We start from the raw sequence: 23,737 nt of genomic DNA, 5'->3' as shown, positions 1-23,737 counted from the left end.
CATCCTGGAGCTGAGGTCTTTTGTTTTGTAGGTAGACTGGCCCACTCTTTTGTCTTGTAGATAAACTGGCACCAAAATATCTGCTGGGGGCAGGGAGCTGGGGTCTTTTGTTTCTATTCCCTTTAAGATTTTTATTTCTCTTTTAGGGGAAATATTCTGCCTTTTTAATATTTCCTAGAATATTTCATTCTTCTGGGAGAGGGGTGGGTACTAACTTTCTACGCTGTCAAAAATTATTTTCAAGGGAACACTCTATTTATCCAATTTAATTTAATGTAATCTGCAGAAATGTCTGTGCTAGTAAAATGTCGATACCGCAAAACCCTGCTTTCATTTCAAATGCCTCTCTGGCAATTCTAAATAGATGTTATAGGCCTGTGATGGCGAACCCATGGCATGTGTGGCAGAGGTGGCACAGCCCTCTCTGTGGGCATGCACGCCATCGCCAGCTGTTCTTCCGGGTTCCATTGTGTTCATGCGCGCTGGCCAGCTGGTCCGGTGTGCATGCACATCAGCCAACTGTTCTTTTTTTTTTTTTTTAATTAGATTTATATGCCGCCCTTCTCCGGAGACTCAGGGCGGCTTACAATGCGTTAAGCAATAGCCTTCATTCTTTTGTATATTTATATACAAAGTCAGCTTATTGCCCCCACAAACTGGGTCCTCATTTCACCTACCTTAGAAAGGATGGAAGGCTGAGTCAACCTTGAGCCTTGGAGAGATTCGAACCAGCAGAAATTGCAGGCAGCTGTGTTAATGACAGGGTGCACTAAGCCACTGTACTATCAAGGCTCTTCTGGGTTCTCTTCTGGGTTCCAGCGTGCAGAACCCGGAAGAGAACAGCTGGCTGGTGCGCATATGCATAGTGGCTAGTTGCTCTTTTCTGGATTCTGGTGCTCAGGTGTGCGCACACACTCCACTTCAGCACTTAGTGCCGAAAAGGTTAACTATCATTGTTATAGGCAATATAGAGCTTAATCCAGAGGTGGGTTTCAGCAGGTTCTGACCAGTTCTGGAGAACTGGTAGCGGAAATTTTAAGTAGTTGGGAGACCCGGTAGTAAAAATTCTGACTGGCTCCGCCCCCATCTATTCTCTGCCTCCCAGCTGATCGGGAGGAAATGGGGATTTTGCAGTAACCTTCCCCTGGAATGGGGAGGGAATGGAGATTTTATAGTATCCTTCCCCTGCCATGCCCACCAAGCCACACCCATAGAACCGGTAATAAAAAAGTTTGAAACCGACCACTGGCTTAATCTCATGCAGGCCTCAGGCCTCTAACTGGGAGAATTGCCTTCTTTCTTCTCTCTGGTCTAAGTCTTTCTATTTTGAATTCAAAATTTGCATTCTAGGGGAAAAGGCATATTGCATATCATAAAAACAGAACACACTTGATCATGTGACTGTGATGCTACAAAGAGTCTTGGAAATAAACCTGTGCATCACAATGGTTAAATATTTCTGAGGCTGGATTGGACTCAACATTTTCAGTTGGCAAAGGATTCCAAAAATGTCAAATGGGACTTTGCTGTTGTAAATGTTCAACAGTATTGTATCTCATTAATCATACTAACATCCAGCATTACTTTAATACAAAAGAAAATATTGAACGGGTAATACTACAGAGCTCAAAACCAACGTGAAAGGGGATTTTGTATACAGTCTAAATTTGTTTCTTTTCTAGAGCATCCTGGATAAGTGGAGAAAGGCCAATAATGCACATAAAACTGGCTATGCGCAATGTTGACTGGCCTGTGGTAACATGAGACTCCAGTATCTGGAATAGTTTAGTTAAAAAGAATGCAAAAACCCATGCAAAATCTATTGGTGGATGGGGGCGGGCAAGGGAACGACAGCAAAAAGCATGAAATATATTGAAATTAAATATAAATATGTTGAAACCCAACATTTAAAAGGGAAAGTCAATTTGAACAGTATGGAACATTCAAATTTTAGTTGAGATTGTTGCCAAATCAGTATCATTATGAAGAAATGGTTCAGCTAAGTTACTACCGGTACTACTTCATAACATACAAAGCAGTGGTGGGTTGCTCCTGGTTCTGCCCGGTTCTTGCAAACCGGTAGTAAAAATGGTGGGAGGCTCAACCCACCTGCCCGGACCTCATAATGGATGATCTGCGCATGCGCAGAAGTGTGCGCTCCCCTTGCGAACCGGTAGTAAAGGTAAGTAGAACCCACCCCTGGTACAAAGTAACAAATGAACATGTAAACTAACATATTAGCTTTTTTGAAAAACAAATATCCCTGAATTATGTTGAAAGAATAAAGAAGATAAGAAAGGATGATTGCAAGCAAGCGCAGAAGATTGTGGATCTTTGCAGCTGGGAGAGAGGAAGTGGTTTGCTTTCTAGGCTGCTTGAAGGTGACAGAGGACAATGACAACTATCAGTTTACACAGTTCTGGTGGCGGATGTGTGTGTGAACTCGAAAAATAATTTGGGTATCATGTAAATGGACATTTATATGTATGTATATTTAAACAACACAAATTAATTTCCATAAAGAAATACTGTGAACGGTGTATATAATGACACCTGGGCAGTGATCGCTACCAGATTGCTGAACCATTGGCCAAGATCGCTACTGGACCGGGCGATCCGGTCCAATCCGGGAGCATTTCACCCCTGGTCCATTCCAACTCTATTATGCTATGCTATGCTATGCTATGCTATGCTATGCTATGCTATGCTATTCTATTCTAATTAAATCCCATGGACAACAGTAAAAAGAGTTTGGTATGTTTAATCTAAAGAAGAAAAGGCTAAGAGAAGACATCATAGCAGTCTTCCTATATGTGAAGGGATGTCACAGGGAAGTGATGTAGATTTATTCTCAATAACATTAGGGCTTAAGACTAGAACCAATGGGTGGAATCTTAACAGAGATAGAATCACATTTAAAGTAAGGACGAATTTCTTGACTGTGAATGCTATTAAGCAATGGAATAACTTGCCTCCTGAATTCATGGATGTTCCATTACTGGAGATTTTCATGAAAAGATTGAAAATCCATTTGTCCAGAATGGTATGAAGATTTCTGCAATGGGCAATGGATTGGGCTAGATGGCTTCCCACTTTTCTTCCAACCCTATGATTCTATGTTTCTGTGTTAGATGAAACAGTTATGTCTTGATAATTTTCCTAAAGCCTAGGAGTAATGGAGCGGACTATACCTCTGCAGGAGGAAATTCCAAGATGTGAAGATGGACATTGAAAAAATCCCCTTCCAGGTTGCAAGGCCCTATCAGCAGAGACTTGGAGGAATTTAACCCTATTTGAGCAGACTGAAATTGCAAACAGGTTCAGGAGAAGTTATCTCTTCAATAACCAGGTCCATAGTTCTGTAGAGCCTTAAACGTGGCCACTAGTGCCTTCATTCATACCCCAAAACCCATTGCCAACTATTATGGCTCTTGAAGCAACAGAAACCTGGCTACCCAGTTATAACAGGTTATACCCATCCCTTCTTGACCCACTGTATTCTAAACCAGCTGTAGCTGCTAAATGCTCTTCAAGGCAGCCCCATAGGAGGTGACTAGGACAGGAGTGACTGTGAATATATAAAAAAATACTCCCTGCATGCTTACAATGGCACATATATCAATGGAAAGAGTAAATGGGGGAGCAAGGCTTCCTTGAAAACTCGGTACAGTGCCTCACGTGATTCTTTTTGTAGTATAGCATATGCACTAAAATAATTAACTTTTCAATTTTTTTTTTCATAATTGAGTAATTGCAGAGTTCTTTTTTATTTCCTAAAAGTAGACTTAAATTATCACCTTCAAGGCAAGCTACGCACTTGCTTATTCCGGTATATTTCTGGCTGTTTTCTTGGCAACAATACAAAATGAGTTTTTAAAAACTTCTTGATTTAACCTGGAACCCTGGGTTTTTATGCTATTCCCCCCTCCAAGTATTAACCAGTTAGCTTTTGAGATGAGCCTAAGATAGTTAGAAGTTGCCACTTTTAAGAAAAATGCCTCCTTTTTTTCCCCCAAGCTAATTACAATTAGGTTAATTGCTGCAATTACTATAAAAATTATTTTATAATTATCTGATTTACTACAAGAGCTAAAACACACAGTCACAAGATGCCTAACAAGATATCCCACTCATGCTTACATTGGTAGACAGTAACTGCTTACTCATATCTCAATTCATGGTGTCTCATTGTATGAGGATATATTTGGTTTACAAGCATGGTGTAATTTGCAGCTCTCTTTGCATTGAACAGATGATAGCCAATTGCCCAGAAAACCTGGAGAGATCTGGTTTCTAGCTATGCCTCGAGTGTGATTAGCCAGTCACAACCTTTACAAATCCTCATGCACCTTCCCACAAAACTAGCACTATACTACAGCTTGGCTTTGTTATCTGCAGTAGAACTCCGTTCTTCCGGGAAACAGGGAAAAACCCCAAAGAATGCAATATCGAAAAACAGAAGGGAGAAAGTGGGGACACCAAGATCCAAGACATAAAGCAGACAACTTAGAAGAAAAGAAGAACACACACACACCCCCCACGGAGAAGAGAGAAGGAAAAAGGAGCATGTGTCTATATCTGGTTGTTCCAAAATAAGGGAAGTTATATACAACATGATTATAACTTTAGAATAAGGATAATCCGGGAGTTTCCCCAGAAGGAATTTGTGCAGTTCTGGATCAATGGATCTCAGGACTTCAGTGCTGAAGGGCTTCCAGGTTCAACTCCTACATATTGCACCTACAGCAATTATTTCTTTTTCTTTTTGAGAAACAATGGGTCCATTTCCTCACTGAATTCTTGCCTCATCTCTCCTCTAGGCTCCTCAGCTTCAGGTTCTGAGAGGGAAAGGCTATCCTGATGTTTTACAGTTCCTTCTTAGTGATCCAACAAAAAGACCAGGGGTGTAGCCAAGAAGAATGTTATCAGCATTCCCTCCTCTCCATCATGGGTCTCCTTGCATGCGAAGCCTCAGAAGATTCCTTCCTTCCTTCCTTCCCTTAATAAAATCAATCCTTCCTTCCTTCCCTTAGTAAAATGATTCATCCTTCCTTCCTTCCTTCGTTAGTAAAATGATCCTTCCTTGTTTTCAGCATTTCAGGCTGCAGAAGTGAATGTAATTCACAGATCACTACCAACAATTTCTTTGGATTTCCAGAGTGAAAACGGCAATAGCGTGAAGATGCTGTCTGGTTCATCAGGGAGATTGCTAAATACATGAAACTTTATTTACAAAGAATCTGACCAATACTCATCTTCCACTCTGATATCCTTAAGTGCAAGATTTCAATATCTGCCAAAGTTCAGTTCAACAAAAACAGTTTTAAAGGAAGTTTTATAAATTTGGAAGCACCAGCTTGACAACAATTGGGCTGAGCTAATGGAGTTCCAAAGATCTCCCTAAATTGGAACCTGATGTACTGACACACTGAGAAGTGGACAGAGGTACATTATGTGCAACTACTCCCTGACACAGAGTCTGATATCTCATGATGCTCTAAGCCAGGTTTTTTTTCAAACTGTGGTTCACAAAACCTGGCTATTCTGTGAGAATTTGATTCAGAGTTCTACAAAAGCCTAGGAAAATAAAATAAAACCATTCAAACACCATTTTAGCACTAAGCTTTACCTCTTGGTCAGGCATTGTGGGCATTTTATTTTTAACTAACTAAAGTTTCCTTGGCCTGAATTTTTTTGAAAATTCCTGCTCTAATTTCCTAAGAGGAAATTGACTACTCATTGACTACATTCTTCATATAGCAATAGCATTTAGACTTATATACCACTTCACAGTGTTTTACAGCCCTCTCTAAGTGGTTTACAGAGTCAGCATATTGCCCCCAACAATCTGGCTCCTCCTTTTACAGACCTTGGCAGGATGGAAGGCTGAGTCAACCTTGAGCCTGGTGAGATTCAAACTGCCAAATTGCAGGCACGGCTGACAGCAGAAGTAGCCTGCAGTGCTGCATTCTAACCACTGCGTCACCATGGCTCTATATATTTAAACAGGTGCTAATATATACCAATGGCTGTATTTGCACAACATGATAAGTTGATTAATGCTAACCTTGATTCATTTTTGTCTGGTCTGAGTCATGCAAATCTTGTTTTGAATTAGTTTATGGTTCAGTGCATTATGCAAACTTTGAAAATGGATAACTATTTAAGGATGTTGTGGGAACACATCCACTGAAGCTGTTCATCAGCTCTGGTTCTGAGTAAGATAATCACATGACACTTGTTTAATGAATAATTAATATATTATCTGTTTAATGGACAATGAACTGATTTATTATTCCAAGAAAAAGGAAGGACATACATCTAAAATAATCTGAACATGAAAGCTACATGGAAGCATCTCTAATATCACTTTTGCTGTATCTCTCAGTAAAATGAGGTGTGTTGTGTGGTAACCCCATTGCATGGTATGTATATGCAAACTGTAGCTATCTTATGCGTGGCCAGTTATGTTACCTTATGCTATCTGGTATTGATCCAATGCAGTGGTGAAATGTAAAATTTGTTACTACCGGTTCTGTGGGCATGGCTTGGTGGTGGTGGTGTAATGTGACTGGGTGGGCTTTACTTTTAAAACCATTTTTTCTACAACCTCTTCGGCTAAAGAGGTTGTAAAAAAATGCTTTTAAAAGCCTCTGAAGTTCCCAGCTGAGTTGCCTGATCGTCAGAGGCTTTTTTTTTCTTTTAAAAACATTTTTTCTATACCCTTTTTGGCCAAAGAGGTTGTAGAAGAAATGCTTTTAAAAGCCTCTGAAGATCCCATCTGAGTTGCCTGATCATCAGAGGCTTTTTTTTTCTTTTACAAACATTTTTTCTGCAACCTCTTTGGCCGAAGAGGTTGTAGAAAAAATGCTTTTAAAAGCCTCTGAAGTTCCCAGCTGAGTTGCCTGATCGTCAGAGGCTTTTTTTTTCTTTTAAAAACATTTTTTCTATACCCTTTTTGGCCAAAGAGGTTGTAGAAGAAATGCTTTTAAAAGCCTCTGAAGATCCCATCTGAGTTGCCTGATCATCAGAGGCTTTTTTTTTCTTTTACAAACATTTTTTCTGCAACCTCTTTGGCCGAAGAGGTTGTAGAAAAAATGCTTTTAAAAGCCTCTGATGATCCCAGCTGAGTTGCCTGATCGTCAGAGGATTTTTTTTCTTTTAAAAATATTTTTTCTGCAATCTCTTTGGCTGAAGAGGTTGTAGAAAAAATACTTTTAAAAGCCTCTGACGATCCCAGCTGAGTCGCGTGATCATCAGAGGCATTTTTTTTTTTACTTTTAAAAGCATTTTTTTCAGCCAAAGAGGTTGTAGAAAAAATGCTTTTAAAAATAATTTTAAAAAGCCTCTGACGATTGCATGGCTCAGCTGGCCTTGTGGGTGGGTGGGGGGGGCAGGGATTTTTGCTACCGGTTCTCCAAACCACCTGCTGCCATCGCTACTGGATCGGGTGATTCAGTCCAAACCGGGAGCATTCCACCCCTGGTCCAGTGCTCCATAACCTCAAATTTCACTGAAAACACCAAACGTGGAGCCAAAGATTCAGAACCAAGGGCAAATAAAATTAAAATGTGTTTCTCAAAACACATCTTGCCAAGTAACAAGGCTGATAAGTAACAAGTTACAAAGTTTGCAGCCAGAGTGGGATAGGATTAAGGACACTTGGATGGGAAACTACTACCGTAGCAAATACCTGGATGTAGGCTAGACTACCCAAAATACCATGCCAGAGGAAACCCTTCCTTAGAATTTCCCAGGAAACCCCCAAGGATGTGCCCCCTGTAGTCATTAGGAGACAAATTCACCTCGAAGGATAGTATTTTTACTTTTAATTTGTAACAGGTGAAAAATGCACCCTCTGTTTTTAGCATTTGTGGTGTAAAAGCCTCAGCAGGTATCAAGTACAATTTGGAAGAGGCTTTGTCTTCACTTTCAATGGTTGAGAAAAGGCTCACCCAAAAACTTCCTATGGGGCCAGGAGTGCCGGCCCAGCCTAAGGAAGCCCAGTGCCACTTTCATACAATTTAATTAATCTGTTCCACAGGGAATGGATCCATATGTCCCAGGCGCTGCAAAGAAAACAAGACAAGCAATGGGTGAGCCAACTCGAGAAGGGGGAAATTTTGCCAATTCAAAGCAGCATATCTGCCATTACAAACGGAAGGGAAGAGAGGGGTCACACCGAGCCACCCCCAGCATCTTAGAGCTTCGTGGCCAGGTTCTTTATCACTGCAGTTGGAAGACAGTTGAATGTCTTTCTAATCACAGAGGGTGGGGAAGCCTTTGCTGGCACAGATAAGGAACCAGGACCTTTTGGAGTCCCTTCTAAGCTTGCATATGGGTGTGCAAGATGCGGGGAGACTGTGGGCCTGATAGATGCAAACTTAGCCAGATAGTCAGGAGCACTGTTTTTGTGGTTAGTTCCAGAGAGCATCTCTGCATTTTCATATCTGCCTTGGGATTCATTCTGTTGCTTTGGGGAAGCTCATCAACCGTACCAGCTTTGTGTTTACCTCACTAGCTTTGATGGAGAAGAGCGTATTGTGGTTAAACTTAAAAGTGACAAAATGGTTGCCCTGAGAATATGTGATCAAGCCTCTTAGGTTTCTTCTTGGTTTCCGAGAAAGGAAAAAGAACCAGACTTAAAAGAAGTCTTGCAAGATGATTATTGAAAACAGATGCATCCAGGTGTGGCTCCTTGCATCTTTCAAGCTAATTTCTTTCTCATTTTTTCCCCCACCAGTGCCTTAAAAAATCCTCAAGAGGCACGAGAAGATTCAGTGGGCTTCTTTGGGGTTTTCTGTTTGTGTGTGCTGTATTTTTCCCATCTGTCTGACTCTGTCCAAGGCCAGTTTCAATGTATATTACATCTTTTAGACTTCGTCATCTGATACTATGGAAGAACGTCAAGGGGAATGACTGAAGAATGACTACCTGAGGAACCATCTCACTCCAATGGGATTGGCCCACCCCATCTGTGCCAGCAGAAGGGGCACGCTGCAGGCTCCATCAATCAAGGAATGTTGGCTGGTGGGGCCAGGAGAAGAGCCCTTTCTACCATGGCACTTGTCCTTTAGAACATCTTGCCCTTGAGGTGAGATCTGCTCCCACCTTTCTAACCCTCCCATAAGTGCCAGAGACCTGGCTCTTCTAGTTGGCCTGAGGCCCCAACAGGAGTATATTATGCTGGAGGTGGTTGACAGATTAGAATGGACTGGATTAGACTGGATTGGACTAGAAAAGAAGAGGAGAGGAGAGGAGAGGAGAGGAGAGGAGAGAAGAGTTGGAAGACAGCTTGGAGATCTTCTAGTCTCCAATCTTGGCAACTTTAAGACTTGTGGACTTCAACTCCCATAATTCCTCAACCAGCAGCTGGCTGAGGAATTATGCGAGTTGAAGTCCACAAGTCTTAAAGTTGCTAAGGTTGGAGACCCCTGTTCCAGTCCAACTGCCTGCTCAGGCAGGAAACCCTATACCATTTCAGACAAATGGTTGTCCAATTAAGAGGCGATCCCATCTCCCATCCTGTGCATCTCACTCCCTCCCTCCCCATCTTTTAAATTGTTACTAGAAATAATTATTTTGTTGTGGCTTTATTGGCTTTTAATGTCGTAAGCCAGCCAAAGGTGCCTTGCAGCGAGATCTAATCTAATAAATCTAATCAAATAAATAAATTGAATAAATAAAAATAAATAAAAGAGAGGTAGGATATGGACCGGATATGGGGAAGGGCAAAGGGGATCAGCATGACATACTGTAAGCAATGTCAGGGGCTTGTGATGCATCAGGGAATTGTGATACAAGCATTTGTCATGATGTTGCACGCCTGTTCAAAAGAGGTGGAGCTCGTGCCATAATGCTGTTTTCTTCATACTTACAAAAACAGCAGTGAACCTATGAAGTCAGAACATTTCATACCAGTGTAGTTTTATGCCAGCTCGAGGATGGGTGGATAGTTCTACAACTCAGCAGTGGGAAAAGATCCATTGTACTGCCCCCACTTTGGGCTTGCAGGTACGTGCCAAAGGAGTTTCCAGGTTTAAGGGACACTGTCAAGGCCAAGAAAATTGGCTGGAGGTATCCAATATACTGCCAATCCTAACCAAAATGTATTTAGCATTGTCTCAAAATCCCAGATAACAGTAAGAGCAACAGAAGCAAAGCAAAGTATGCCTTCATATTTTTTAACAATCTCATTCAGGTTATGAAGTTTTATATATATAATAACTGCCCTGTCTCCCTAAGAGCAGGACATTTTGGAATATTCACCTTTACTTAGGGGAGTGAATAGGCTCAATCTGGAGCGTTTAAATCATACAAAATGACATTTATGATGAAGTTAAACAGCAAGTATGACTGTCTATCCATGGTTATCCATAACTCTGAGTGGGCACTCTCCTGAAACCCAGTATTAGAATAAAATGCATTAGCAGAAAGCCAAAAATTCCTAATTTCTTCTTCTCCTTCTATCCAAGGTTCTGTCTTAATTTTCTCTGATGCCTTAAGTAATGAATTGAGCGTTACACAGAATTTACAGCACCGTCCTATGTAGAGTTAAGTTCCTCTGCCTTCAGTTGATTTAACTTCCAGTAATTGTCTGGCACAATCTTACAGCAAGACACAAAAGAAGAGGGGGGGGGAGGGATGACCCTGCCTCATGTAAAGGCACGTTTTGCTCTTTAGAACAAACAGACAATTTTTAAAAGGCAGTGGAATAATACCATTTCTAAAAACAAAATTCCAAGACCACTTCAAGTTGTTCCTCAGCTTCCTCTGCAATTTTAGTGACTATTCTGGGAGAAGCATGAGGGAGCCAGCTACATATGAGGGCCAACTTATTTTTTAAAAAGCAAAAGGGGGAAAAGAATGTTAATTTACCAATAAAGGAGAAGGCCCCCTCAATGTTAATTTACTTGATCAAGAATCAGTTTGATGACATAGTATACAATTAGATCATCCTTGGGCGGAGTGGCTCTATGGGATTATGCGATCACCGCTCCTGCCTGCATCCAGGACCCTCACTGTGGGAGCTCTAAACTTTTTCCACAAGGCAGCCTGAGCTGTTTTCACAATGTGGAGAAAGGCGTGTTAGAGGTTTCTTTACACCATCTGTTTTAGCACTGAACGGAACCCCAACCAAGGAGAGCCAACTGGCATCTTCCAGACAGTTTGAACCAGGGGTGAAATGCTCCCGGTTCGGACCGGATCAGCTGATCCGGTAGCGATGGTGGCGGGTGGTTCAGGGAACCGGTAGCAGAAATCCCTGGGCCCCCCGCCCATCCCCACCCAATCGGCTGGTCACCTGCTTGCCGCTTCTTTTAAAAAATGCTTTTAAAAGGTTAAAAAAAAGGCTCTAATGATCACAGCTGAGCCGCGCAATCGTCAGAGCCTTTTTTTTCCTTTTAAAAGCATTTTTTTTACAACCTATTCGGCCGAATAGGTTGTAAAAAAAATGCTTTTAAAAGGAAAAAAAAAGATCGCGGGCCACAGCTGATTACCCCCCCCCCCCCCGCGCTGTTCTACTTACCTCATGCTTCCTTTTGGTGTGTACTGTGTGCGCGCACTTCACATTTGGTGCATGCCTAAATAGCACGACTTCGAGCCCGGGTGGGGCGGGTGGGCCCACCCGCGATTGCCGCTACTGGTTTGCCTGAACCGACAGAATACCACCTCAGGCCTCAGCTAACAAAGCCAGTGGCAAACTCCCAGTGTTCTGGGAGTTGAAGTTCAAAGCATCTGGTGCCCAGCCAGTCACCTACCTTTAAACATTGCCCAATCCTGAGAGGAAATCCAGAGTTACCTTTGTCTGCCACAGCATTCATCAAAACTTGGCTGCTTCTCGACTTGCTGACCGGTTTGGCAACATTTTGCCCAGGACTGAAAGAAGAAGCAATATTCCAAGACTGTACCCTGATTGAGCTGCTTTTTTTTTTTCATTTAACTCAGAATTATCCATTCTGTCTATGAAAGGTTTCCTTAGTATATGAAACAGAATTTAGTTGCTCATGTCATCTCTAACCTTTTGCAGCTAGCAACATGAGGAATGGAACACAAGGCCTTTTGCTAGGGAAGCTGGAGGGCTCTCCCTAAATTTTATTATATTTATTTATTAGAAAAGACTTATATGCAAGGGTGGGATTCAAAAACTTTAGCAACTGGTTCTCTGCCTGGTTGTTGGGTGGGTGCAGCATGGTGGGTGTGGCCTACTTGGCCTCCTGCACTGTGGTGGGGGGTGGGTGGGCTTTTCGCCTCTCCAAGCTCTGAAGGCTTTCTTTGAGCCTCCAGGAGGGTGAAAATGGCCTTCCCCGGGCTCCAGAGACCCTCAGGAGGGCGGAAATGGGCCCATTTCCGGACTTCCGGAAGGCCTATTTTTCAGCCTCCCCAGGTTCTGGAGGTTTTCCTCAAGCCTCCGGGAGGGCGAAAACAGTCTTCCCCAGGTTCCAGAGGCCGGAAATGGGCCCGTTTCCAGACTTCCAGAATGTTTTTTGCCCTCCCAGAGCCTCCACGTGGACGCTGCACGTACCTGGCATCCAAAACAGGCGGCGTGGAGACTCCTGGGAGGGGAGGGGCATGGTGGGTAGGGCCAGCCAGTCCTTGCAACTACCGGTTCAGCAAACCAGATGTAAAATTAGCATCTGGTTTGCTCAAATTGGTTGGAACCGGCTGAATCCCACCCCCACTTATATGGCCGTCTATCTTATACTTTGACTGCAGGTGGCTCACAACAATCCATAAAACATATAGTTTCCTTTGGTGTGGCTCTTTTACCGGAGCCTGTGTCATCGTCAGGAGAGGACTCCGAGAGTGAAGGGGAGGAGTTGGCAAGGCCTCCCTCTCCAGGACCCTCCTTTCTGGCAATGCCTTCGGTGTCCACCGAAGGGCAAGAGATAGGGTCAGGGCCAAGCACCTCCACACAGCCACAGATGGACAGTGATGAGGGTAATGAGTCTTGGCTGGACCCACGCCAGCGTCCCAGAGATAAGCGCACGCAACAGAAGAAAGGGGGTGCCCGAGATTAGGCTGAGTCACTGGACCACACCCCACAGGATATAAAAGGGAGTGTGGTGGCCAGTCAAACCTTGTGACGAACAAAGCTGAAAGCTTCCACGCCATTCTGCATTGCCGGACTTTTGCTTTAAGACTTTGCTGGAGTATCTCTGGACTTGATTTAATTCCGTAATTATTGAGCTGCTTTCCTTTGATGTATCAGAAGTGGGGAGAAGTTATCTCTCCTCTTTGTAAATAATAAACTTTTGGCAGGCAGCCACTAGGTTGTTGCCAAGTTCCGTTATCATAAGGAAAAGGATTTTGCCGGTTGGTTTGGTCTTTAACTCCTGAACGTCTGTTGGTGTGTGTGCGTGGGGTTGGGGACAGAACATCCCTTAGGTGCCAGACCAAACATCCTCCCAGTTCAACTCCCCATCCTAGCTCATGCTTGGAGTAAAAAAATGGTCTTCATAGCCCTCTGGAAAGCTAAAAAGATTGGGGGTCCCTCTGATCTCTGCGGAAGGCTGTTCCAAATTATGGAGTTGGCCCTCCCCGTCACTCAAACCACCACAGTTAGAATGACAATGCAAGATAGATGACATTGGGATTTTTCCCTGGATTTGGAGCTGGAAGTTTTCTTTGCTTTTCTGCAATTATACAAGGTTACTTTAGGATTCATGTTATCGTTTTTTATCTCGAAATATTTCCCATCTCAAGTTGCCAAGGAAAAATGGCATCAATTTTCACCAACTGTGATCAGTTCAAAAATAAACTGGGGCCAGACAAGGCTGAACATGTCCTGGACCTTCTACTTCCCTATTCTTTGCTTCCTGAGAAATTGCTCAGAATGGCATGCAAGAAGAAGGACTGCTCTGGAGAGGCATCTGTCACGGTACAGGTAGTCCTCGACTTAAAACAGTTCGCTTAGTGACCGTTCATAGCAGTGGTGGGTTGCCCCCGGTTCTATAGAACTGGTAGTAAAACCGGCGGGAGGCTCCGCCCACCGACCCCTACGTCATCAGGAAGCTTCTGCACATGCACAGAAGCGCGAATGGCCCCGTTGTGAACCGGTAGTAAAGGTAAGTAGAACCCACCCCTGGTTCATAGTTACTGTAAAATGGGACTGGAAAAAAGTGACTTATAATCATTTTTCACACTCACGACTGTTGCGGTTTCCCCATGGTCACGTGATCAAAATTCAGATGCTTGGCAACTGACTCATATTTATGACGGTTGTAGTGCCTTGGGGGTCATGCGGTCTCCTTTTGTGACCTTCTGACAAGCAAAGTTAACAGGGAAACCAGATTAACTTCACAACCATGTTACTAACTTGACTGCAGTGATACACTTAACCACTGAGGCAAGAAAAGTGGGGCAAAATTCACTTAACAATGTCTCACTTAGCAACAGAAATTTTGGGCTCAATCATGGTCGTATGTTGAGGAGTACCTGTACTGGGCTGAATTACACTAACTATACCTGGGGTGAAAAACTCTGGACCACTAGAGGTTAGCAGTTATAATCTATGTCTGTTTCTCCACCTTGGCAACTTTAAGATGGGTGGACTTCATCTCCCAGCATTCCCCAGCCCACATTGGTCTATGTATATCCTGTGTTACCATCTTGTGGTCGTCCAGAATTTTGCAAGCACTGGTGGTGGTCAATGGTACTGCAAAGTCAATAGTGCCAGGAGCCACGAATTTAATAGTAGCAAAAAGCCATGTGCCACAAAGCAGAGTTAATAGCAGGAACTAAATGAAGCTCATTTCGTCATCTCCTCACCTTTTGGGCCATACATTATTTTAGGCCAAAGTCTGTTTGAAAAACTGTGCTTTAAGATAACCATAACATGACATGATTAGCACTCTCAAGCACTGATACTTAGTTCAGAATAAATACCACTGGACTTCCATTGCATCTTTGTCTTTGCAAGCTGCTAGCAATTACTACACACACCCCTCATGCATCCCATGACAGGGGGAAGCTTTTGCGTATAAACACGGAGCAAACCCCACACCTACTTCCACTGATGATGTTATCTAGTTGGGTAATGAGACATGAAAATAAATAACCAGTTCAGGGAACATCAACAACTCCATCGCAAATGTTCTGGCTGAGGTTACAGCAAATTTCTGTGTATTCCTGGAACAAGAGATGGGATGCATGAGGTGGTCACACCAGGAGTCAACAATGCCTCAAAGACAACAAACAACATACACGATACTAACTGTATCACAGCTGAAACTATGGTTGAGTCTGTCCATGTGTTGTGAGATTAAGACATTTTGGTCTTGTCTTCTGACTTCAGTTTTCAGCCTGCCTGTCCTACATGGTATGTTGTAGGTTCCCTCCCCCCTCTTTAACTACTGAGTTTGCTTAAAATGCTTTTGAGGGCTGGATGGTGAGGCACATTTTGATAAAGTTGAGTGGGTATTTGTTTCATTGGACTATGTTACCTAGGTGTTTTCCCCCCTTTTTTGCTGCTGTGCATTTGTACCTCCTCTTGTGGGAGGTTGGGTTGCTATTTTGGTAGTGGAACACTTAAGTTAGTGCGAGTTGTTTTCCAATAGACTTGGGTTTTTAATTCGCTGTTGTTTCTTTTGCTGATGAGGATATCCAGGAAAGGTCGTGTGTTGTTGTTTTCTTCTTCCCCTGTGAATTGTATCCCTTTGAAGAAGTTGTTGATTGTCTCATTTGCTTTCTATTTCAATCCTTCTTAAGAAACGGAGGGTTTCGGGAGGTTTTTTTTTTTTTTAGCCAATCCTCCTGGAAATGCCAGAGAGCCAAACAGGACTTCCTGTAGGCCAAGGATATCCTGCTCCCCAGCTCTGACATCCTTAGCTTCTCTTGAGAGCAAAACAAGAGTCCCTATTCAACGGCTCATATTCAGAAGAGCAGGAAAGTCAATATGCAACATGCAGCTCCACTAATTCATTAAACATTTACTTCCTTCTCTCTCTCTGTCTCTCTCTCTCCCTCTCTCTCTCCCTCTCACTCCCTCTCCCTCTTGTCCATGGGCCCTCAAGCCAGGGATGAAATTCAGCAGGTTCTGGAGAACTGGTAGCGGAAATTTTGAGTAGTTCAGAGAATTGGCAAATACCATCTCTGGCTGGCCCCAGAGTGGGGTGGGAATGGAGATTTTGCAATATCCTTCCCCCAGGAGTGGGGTGGGAATGGGGATTTTGCAGTATCCTTCCCCCAGGAGTCGAGAGAGAATGGGGATTTTGCAGTATCCTTCCCCCAGGAGTGGAGAGGGAATGGGGATTTTGCAGTATCCTTTCCCCAGGAGTGGGGAGGAAATGGGGATTTTGCAGTATCCTTCCCCCAGGAGCAGGGTGGGAATGGAGATTTTGCCACGCCCACCAAGCCACGGCCACAGAACCGGTAGTAAAAAAAAAAAATGATTTTACCACTCCCTCAAGCATACCTTGAAATCATAAAGATTAAAAACTCAGGAACAGCACGTGAAAAAAGAACTTCCCAAAGAGCTGAAAAGAAGTGCTGGATGATTTCCCTCCTTGCACAGATGGTGGCAGGTGTCTCAGTCCAACTTTCAATTGATTTGCTGCTCAAACTGACTCAACCTCATTGGAGGCATAAAGCCTTTAGCTGTTTCAGTTGGCTAAAATCAGGACCGGGACTTCTGGATGTTGTGAAGTCTCCGTCCTTCTCACCTTTCTTGCACTCAACAATTAATCAGTGGAACAACTTGCCTCCAGAAGTTGTGAATGCTCCAACACTGGAAGTTTTTAAGAAGATGTTGGATAACCATTTGCCTGAAATGGTGTAGGGTTTCTTTCCTAAGCAGGGGGTTAGACTAGAAGACCTCCAAGGTCCCTTCCAACTCTGTTATTCTATTCTATCTAAGCAAGGGAACTATGAGGAGGAAAATAGATTCAGGAATGGGATAATTTTTATATGTTTGTTACTCAAAAATCACCAGCCAATCCCCAGTTCCAACTCGGTATCATCCGATTTGATACGGATTGTTTAATTATTCAGAATATTTAAAAAAGAGAGATTTGACTCCGCTGAACCTTAAGATATAATAAGTAGCATGAGACTCCAGCAGTTTTCTCAGAAAAAAACCCAACATTCTTAAAATATATTTGGTTAAAAATAAGGCAGCTCTGCATAAAGCTATTTTAACAAGATCACTTCTCCCACTTCCTATTTTCTAAATTAGCTGTTCCCACTTCCCATTTTCTAAATTTCTAATTCAAGTACACATGTGCAAAAAAAGAATGGGATGCCTGCACTTTTCACAATTGTGCTGAAGAGGCTAGCTGAGCAGGTGTGGCTTGCGTGGCAAAGTAGACCAGCATTTCTTTTCTAGGAAAAATACAGGAGCTTTGGAGCTTCTGCCATCAGCAACCAGACTCAGATCATTTGCCAATATCCTAAATCCTAACTTTAGAACCAAGGGTCTTATATCAAATACAGAAGTCTTTTGCAAATGGTTGACTTCGTGTTATGGAAATGATACCTTAACTCATCTAACAGCAGGAGGTGGAAAAGTTGATTGAGAAAAAGACTTCTATTGATTTGAAAAAAAGCCAGTTTGATAGAGTGGTAAAGATACGAGGTTACACAGAGCATGGATTCTAATTTGAATTTAGGCACAGAGTCAGCGGAGTGATTTTGAGCCAGTCACTCTCTCTGAGCCCTAGGAATGAGGCAATGGCAAACCACTTCCAAAAACTTGCCAAGAAAACTGCAGGGGCTTGTTGTCATTTGCAACAATGACTCAAAGGCGAGAGAAAAAGAGAAAGAGAGAGAATTGAGATGGATCAAAAAGAGTCACAAGAAGGAGTTGTAGAATACATTTTTAGACTGCGGATCTATGCACGCTTTCCTTGGAATTTATTCCCATAAAATGTACATGAAATAATTTAAGATGGCAGTATTAGGATTTAAGTCAAAATCAATGCCACTTCTCATGAATTTAATTCCACTCAATTTTGTTTTCGCCATGGGTGCTGTAATTGCAGTTCTACGCAGGCCTTCTGTACCCAAATTTTGAAAAAGCTAAGAACTTTTAAAAAACTATCCAGAGTATGATAACTGGCATGAGTTGAAAGTTTGTTAACAATGCCATATGAAACCTCAAAAGTAACTTATACTGAATAAAATTTCCAGTCACATATGTATGAAAATTTGAGCAATGCATGCCCATCTCATTTTACACACACACACACACACAGACACACACACACACACACACACACACACACACACACACGGGTGGGGGTGGGGTGAGCAGTTTTGTTGACATTCCTTCAAAAATAATACTTTGTGAAGAATTAGAATGGGACATTTGCTAAACTAATTAATTTCTTTGCAAAATCTGCCCACCATGAGGCTTCCCTTCAGGACAGCAGTAACTATTTCTAGAGATATAAGAATGTTTAGGATTTCAAAAGGGGCACTCTGCCCTCTACTGGGAAACTACTGAATTGAATCAGACAAATGCTTGGAACATAACAGTTTGGTTGATTCTTTTTCCCTTGACTTGCTTTTCTCAACAAATTGATCCCTCAGAGTCCTCCCATCTGATCTTAAATGTAATACATGTTCCCACAGGACCACAAATGTTCGCTAAGGAACAGCCTTCCCTGACCTGGTGCCCTCCAGATTCATTGGATTAGAGGTAGTCCACAACTACCACAAATGAGCCCAGAAATACAATCGTAAGTTGTGCCAATCATTAAGTGGGTCATCATGTGACCCCACCCTAATTTTACAACCTTTTTTTTTTGCAGTATTCAATTAGCAAATCCATTTTTCTGCAATGGGTACCCGGTTTCCCCCAAAATAAGACATCCCCTGATAATAAGCCCAATCAGGCTTTTGAGCACATGGCAATAAGGTCAAGCGCTTATTTCAGGGTTCAAAAAAAATATAAGACAGGGTCTTATTTTTGGGGAAATACGGTATTTTTTTTGCTGGAAATTTGAAGTAAACACCAGTTTCCAGCAAAAATAAATTAAAAAAAAAGTAAATCACAATCATTTGATGCTACAAATGGTCGTTTTGTAAATATGGGCCAGATCTGAGAGTCCAAATTTCAACCATGGCTGGGGGTGGGGTTGTTGGGACTTTAAATCTGTGTTGTACCTTTCTGAGGGTCTGTCATTACTTTGAATGGTCACTGATTGACTATATATAACTTTCATTACTTCTTGCAAGTATATTGTGTTGATTTGGCATAATGGCATTGTAGTCCAGTACATCAGAAAGGTACCAGGTTGTGAGACACTACTATAGCAGTTGAAAGATATATATAGATCTAGCTCAGGGGTGATTTCTACTTACCTTTACTACTGGTTCGCCTGTGCATGCGCAGAAACTTCCTGATGACGTCTGGGTCGGTGGGCGGAGCTTCCTGCCAGTTTTACTACCGGTTCTTGTGAACTGGTCTGAACCGGGAGCAACCCACCACTGATCTAGCTGTAGGGGAGTCCTTTTCCTGCCCTGCCAAATCTCCCCAAGGAAACCATGCATCCCAAGGCTTCAGCTGTGTTCTGTGATAAGCAACTCAAAAACTGCAAAACCCAGCCGGAGTGCTTGTTTCAAAAGCTGGCCAGGCTTGACCCAGTTGGATCATCCAATTTAAAGGTTTCCCCACAGCTGTGGCGGCGCAGTGGTTAAAATGCAGTATTGCAGGTTAATTCTGCTGACTGCCAGAAGTTCGATCCCCACCAGCTCAAAGTTGACTCAGCCTCCCATTCTTCAGAGGTTGGTAAAATGAGGACCTAGATTGTTGGGGAGAATAGGCTGATTTAGGGAGGGCTGTAAAACACTGTGGAAGCGGTATATAAGTCCAAGTGCTACTACTAAGGAGCCTCTATAATGTGAGAGCCTAATCAACAAGTTTAGGCCTAGGGAGGAAAGAAGAGGGGAAACTCTTAAGTTTTCAGTTTTTATATGCAGAGGCTGTGGTATTATATCTGTGCTGCAAAAATCCAGAATACCACTAGATGGCAGCAGATAATTCCTTTATCTCTTTGTTGCCATCTGGTCCAATGCTTAACTGACATAGATAATAAAAGATTGACAGAGGCTTGTTCCTCTAGTCTAGCATATTTAAATGTCCTGTGGGAACACTAAAAAGAATTGACTTAGTCAACTAACAATGGGGGTTATATTTAGCTCTAAAGAGACCCACTCATGGCTAAACTAAGTTTATTCAGTCGCTCCTGTCATGGAACACCTAAGCCTAATCAACTGACTGGTACATACTTTGTCTTCCAAGAAAAATAGTTGGCAAAGAAAGAATGGCTGATAAAACCAGTTCCCTTTTCTTACAATTTTGCAATGACTCATTGATTACAGCAAACAAGTAACAGTTACGGTTGGCCAACAGGCCAACGGGGAAGGTGCTAGAGTTCTTACTTAGCCTTACCAGTACATTGCTGATACATGGGTTCATGAAATACTGCACACTTCCTTCCTTCCTTCCTCTCCTTTCCATTACTTTTTCATTGATCGTTGATCAATCCTGTTGAGAAAGAGAGAAAAAGAAAAGAAAAAGGAGACAATTGTGGAACAAAAATGATTTCTTTTGCATTACACTAATTCTTTGATTTACAGTAACTTTGATGGGCTCTAAAGCAGGGGTAAAATTTGTTTCTACCGGTTCTGTGGGCGTGGCTTGGTGGGGAGGGGGTAATGTGACTGGGTGGATGTGGCCAACTTTTTTTTTTTTTACCTTTTCAAAGCATTTTTTCTAATGCTTTGAAAAGCCTCTGCCGATCAGGCAACTCAGCTGGGATCGTCAAAGACTTTTCAAAGCATTTTTTTTTACCACCTCTTCGGCCAAGAGGTTGCAGAAAAAAATGCTTTGACAAGCCTCTGACAATCCCAGCTGAGCAGCATGATCATCAGAGGCTTTTTTTAAAAAAAAAACTTTTAAAAGCATTTTTTCATCGGAAGAGGTTGTAGAAAAAATGCTTTTAAAAGTAAAAAAAAAAAAAAAGCCTCTGATGATCGTGCGGCTCAGCTGGGCATGGTGGGGGTGGGCGCAGGGATTTTTGCTACTGGTTCTCCGAACCATCCGCTGCCATCGCTACTGGATCGGGCGATCCGGTCCAAACCGGGAGCATTTCACCCCTGCTCTAAAGACGTTCCAGTCAGTCTAAAATTAGCATGAAAGGTAGACCTTGACATGCATTTAGTGACTGTTCCGAGTTACAACAGCACTAAAACCAGCCCTCATACTTACATACTTACTTATTTGCAACCAGCTCTCATACTTACAACCATCACAGCATCGTCACAGTCACATGATCAACGTTTGGGCACTTGGCAACCAGCATGTATTTCTGATGATTGCAGCATCCTGGGGTCATGTGATTGCTATTTGTGAACTTCCCAGCCTTCTTTTGATAGGCAAAGTTGGTAGGGGAAGCCAGATTGGCTTAATGACTGAAAGTTTCACTTAACAGCTGCAGTGAACAACCATGACAAAAAAGTTGCAAAGTTGGGATCAATTCACTTACCAATCATCTCGCTTAGAAATGGATATTCTGATCTCAATTGTGGACATAAGTAGAGAAGTACCTGTACACTTCTTTGACGCAGCGCTTGTCACTCCCTGCCCAGATGCAGAGCTCTGGCCTTTATTCCAAGAATTCTGCTCAAATTCCAGAACTTCTGGAAGAGCATTAATGTATTCATAATAGTCCTATGTGGTTTTTTTTTCTTTTCTGTGACACAGAAAAGAACCTCCTCATCATAGGACACCCCAAAGATGCTTTTTTTCAAGAGGCAACTGGACTTTCTGGTTTTTCTTTGAAGACATTTCACTTCTCATCTAAGAAGCTTCCAAGCTTTCTTGGATGAAAAGCGAAAAGTCTTCAAAGAAAAACCAGAAAGTCCAGTTGCCTCTTGAAGAAAAAAAGACCTTTGGAACAGGGGTGGGTTCTACTTACCTTTACTACCGGTTCTAAAGAACCGGACAGAACTTGGAGCAACTCACCACTGCTTTGGGACAACCGTGACCAGATGACTGAGAATCTCCATAGACATCCATCATAGGACACTAACTCCCCTATAAAACATACGATCCACCTCAATGCTCTAACTAGAATCTAGATCAAGGAATGTCTGAAGGCTGCAGAAGTGAGTTAAGAGACTTTCTCCAAGGGTTGATTTACCTTCTCCTGGCTGGATAGATTTGCTTGTTTTGGTCAGAGATCTGACTGCCTTTCAGATGTGGAAGGACAAACAAGGGAGAGGAAAGCCAACAGTGGCAATGCCTAGAGGCCGGAAAACTAGTTCCGATGGCCACCACTAGGTGGCAATAAAAAGAAGCTGCATACTGTACATTAAGCTGTTAGCTCAACATCGGTGAAGCGTGTTTTATGGGGACTAAAGGCAGCTTATACAACTTGCTATATTGTTCTTTCCGCTCAGCCGGCTGTCATTCCTCCAGAAATGGGGAGTATGCAGAATCGCAGATCGGCTCCTTTCTTCTTCGACACAGCCACCCGTTTGGCTCTGGTCTTTCAACTTCAAGGACATCACCCAAATAGCCCTCCGTTGCATGATTTAAAAAGCGCTCGTTATTTTGAGATCATTTCGCAACCCGGCTGACCAGACAGTAGATTTCTTCTGTCAGGCGAACTTTTTTGAAATTGGGTATATAAACGTGGAAGAAGTTAATTGCGCTCAAATTTTCGAGAATGCCGTTTTCTCTCGTCCCAAGGACGCGGATGCGAATTAGAAAACGGCAGTTCGCTGGCTTTCGGTCGCCCCAAACCCCAGTGAACGGTGAAGTTAACTCGAAAAAGAATATTAACATAATCTCGCGTCCAATATTTTAATCGGGACGGGAACAGCACTGATACAACGGGAACAGAACGAAGTAAACGTCCCATAAAATCACCGCATTGATAGGAAAACGTGCAATAGCATGTAAGCACAGTGTATGTGGACTTCGTTTCCCGATGTTGGAAAAGAAATACATTTATGTGTTGATGGGAGGAAGGGGGATATTAGGATTCTCCGCTTTAGAGTTATTTATAAAAATAATCAGGGCGGGATGAATAAATTAATAAAAGACAACAGTAGTTTTGAGACCAAGCTCTTTCACGAGGAAGTGGGATGGCTCTTAAAAGAGCCTTTTGGGTTTTCTCGATCGCCTTACTGCGCAGCGCAGCCGCCTCACTTGGAGCTGGTGTATTTGGTGACGGCCTTGGTGCCTTCCGACACGGCGTGTTTGGCCAATTCGCCCGGCAGCAGGAGGCGCACGGCCGTCTGGATCTCCCGGGAGGTGATGGTGGAGCGCTTGTTGTAGTGGGCCAGGCGGGACGCCTCCCCCGCGATGCGCTCGAAGATGTCGTTGACGAAGGAGTTCATGATGCTCATGGCCTTGGAGGAGATACCAGTGTCGGGGTGGACCTGCTTCAGCACCTTGTAGACGTAGATGGAGTAGCTCTCCTTCCTACTCTTGCGCCGCTTCTTGTCGCCCTTCTTTTGGGTTTTGGTCACGGCTTTCTTCGAGCCCTTCTTGGGCGCGGGAGCAGATTTCGCCGGCTCAGGCATTCTGAATAACCGATCACTGTTTCTTCGCACGGCAAACAAAATTAAAAAAAGTCCAGAAGTCAGTCTGAAGAAGGGGAACCGATCGCGTCGCTTTATTTATAGTCTCTCTATGCAAATGAGAGGATCCAAAGCATCACGATGTCATTGGCCGAAGGAGCTTTGATATCATCGCTCCTGCGCACGCACATGCAAATGAGAGCCC

At 43.0% G+C, this 23,737-nt stretch overlaps 1 protein-coding gene and 1 long non-coding RNA gene across 2 annotated transcripts; both read right to left on the bottom strand.

Moving 5' to 3' along the window:
• Positions 1–7,800: 7,800 nt before the first annotated feature.
• Positions 7,801–20,446, bottom strand: LOC117666569 (uncharacterized). The gene is made up of 3 exons (XR_015732372.1): positions 20,393–20,446; positions 11,801–11,877; positions 7,801–8,069 (listed from the first exon to the last, which is right to left on the bottom strand). It is a non-coding gene; the product is annotated as an uncharacterized LOC117666569 (long non-coding RNA).
• Positions 20,437–23,607, bottom strand: LOC117666568 (histone H2B 5). The gene is made up of 2 exons (XM_087886648.1): positions 22,146–23,607; positions 20,437–20,488 (listed from the first exon to the last, which is right to left on the bottom strand). The coding sequence occupies exon 1, from the start codon at positions 23,533–23,535 to the stop codon at positions 23,155–23,157; it is 381 nt and encodes a 126-aa protein (XP_087742774.1). The 5' UTR covers positions 23,536–23,607; the 3' UTR covers positions 20,437–20,488; positions 22,146–23,154.
• Positions 23,608–23,737: the final 130 nt, after the last annotated feature.

This window comes from Pantherophis guttatus, chromosome 2, assembly GCF_059756535.1.
Source record: "Pantherophis guttatus breed Tessera chromosome 2, ASM5975653v1, whole genome shotgun sequence".
In the NCBI taxonomy this organism is placed as follows: Eukaryota; Metazoa; Chordata; class Lepidosauria; order Squamata; family Colubridae; genus Pantherophis; species Pantherophis guttatus.
The sequence above is the reverse complement of the archived record's forward strand: the minus strand, read 5'-3'. Positions and strand labels throughout refer to the sequence as shown.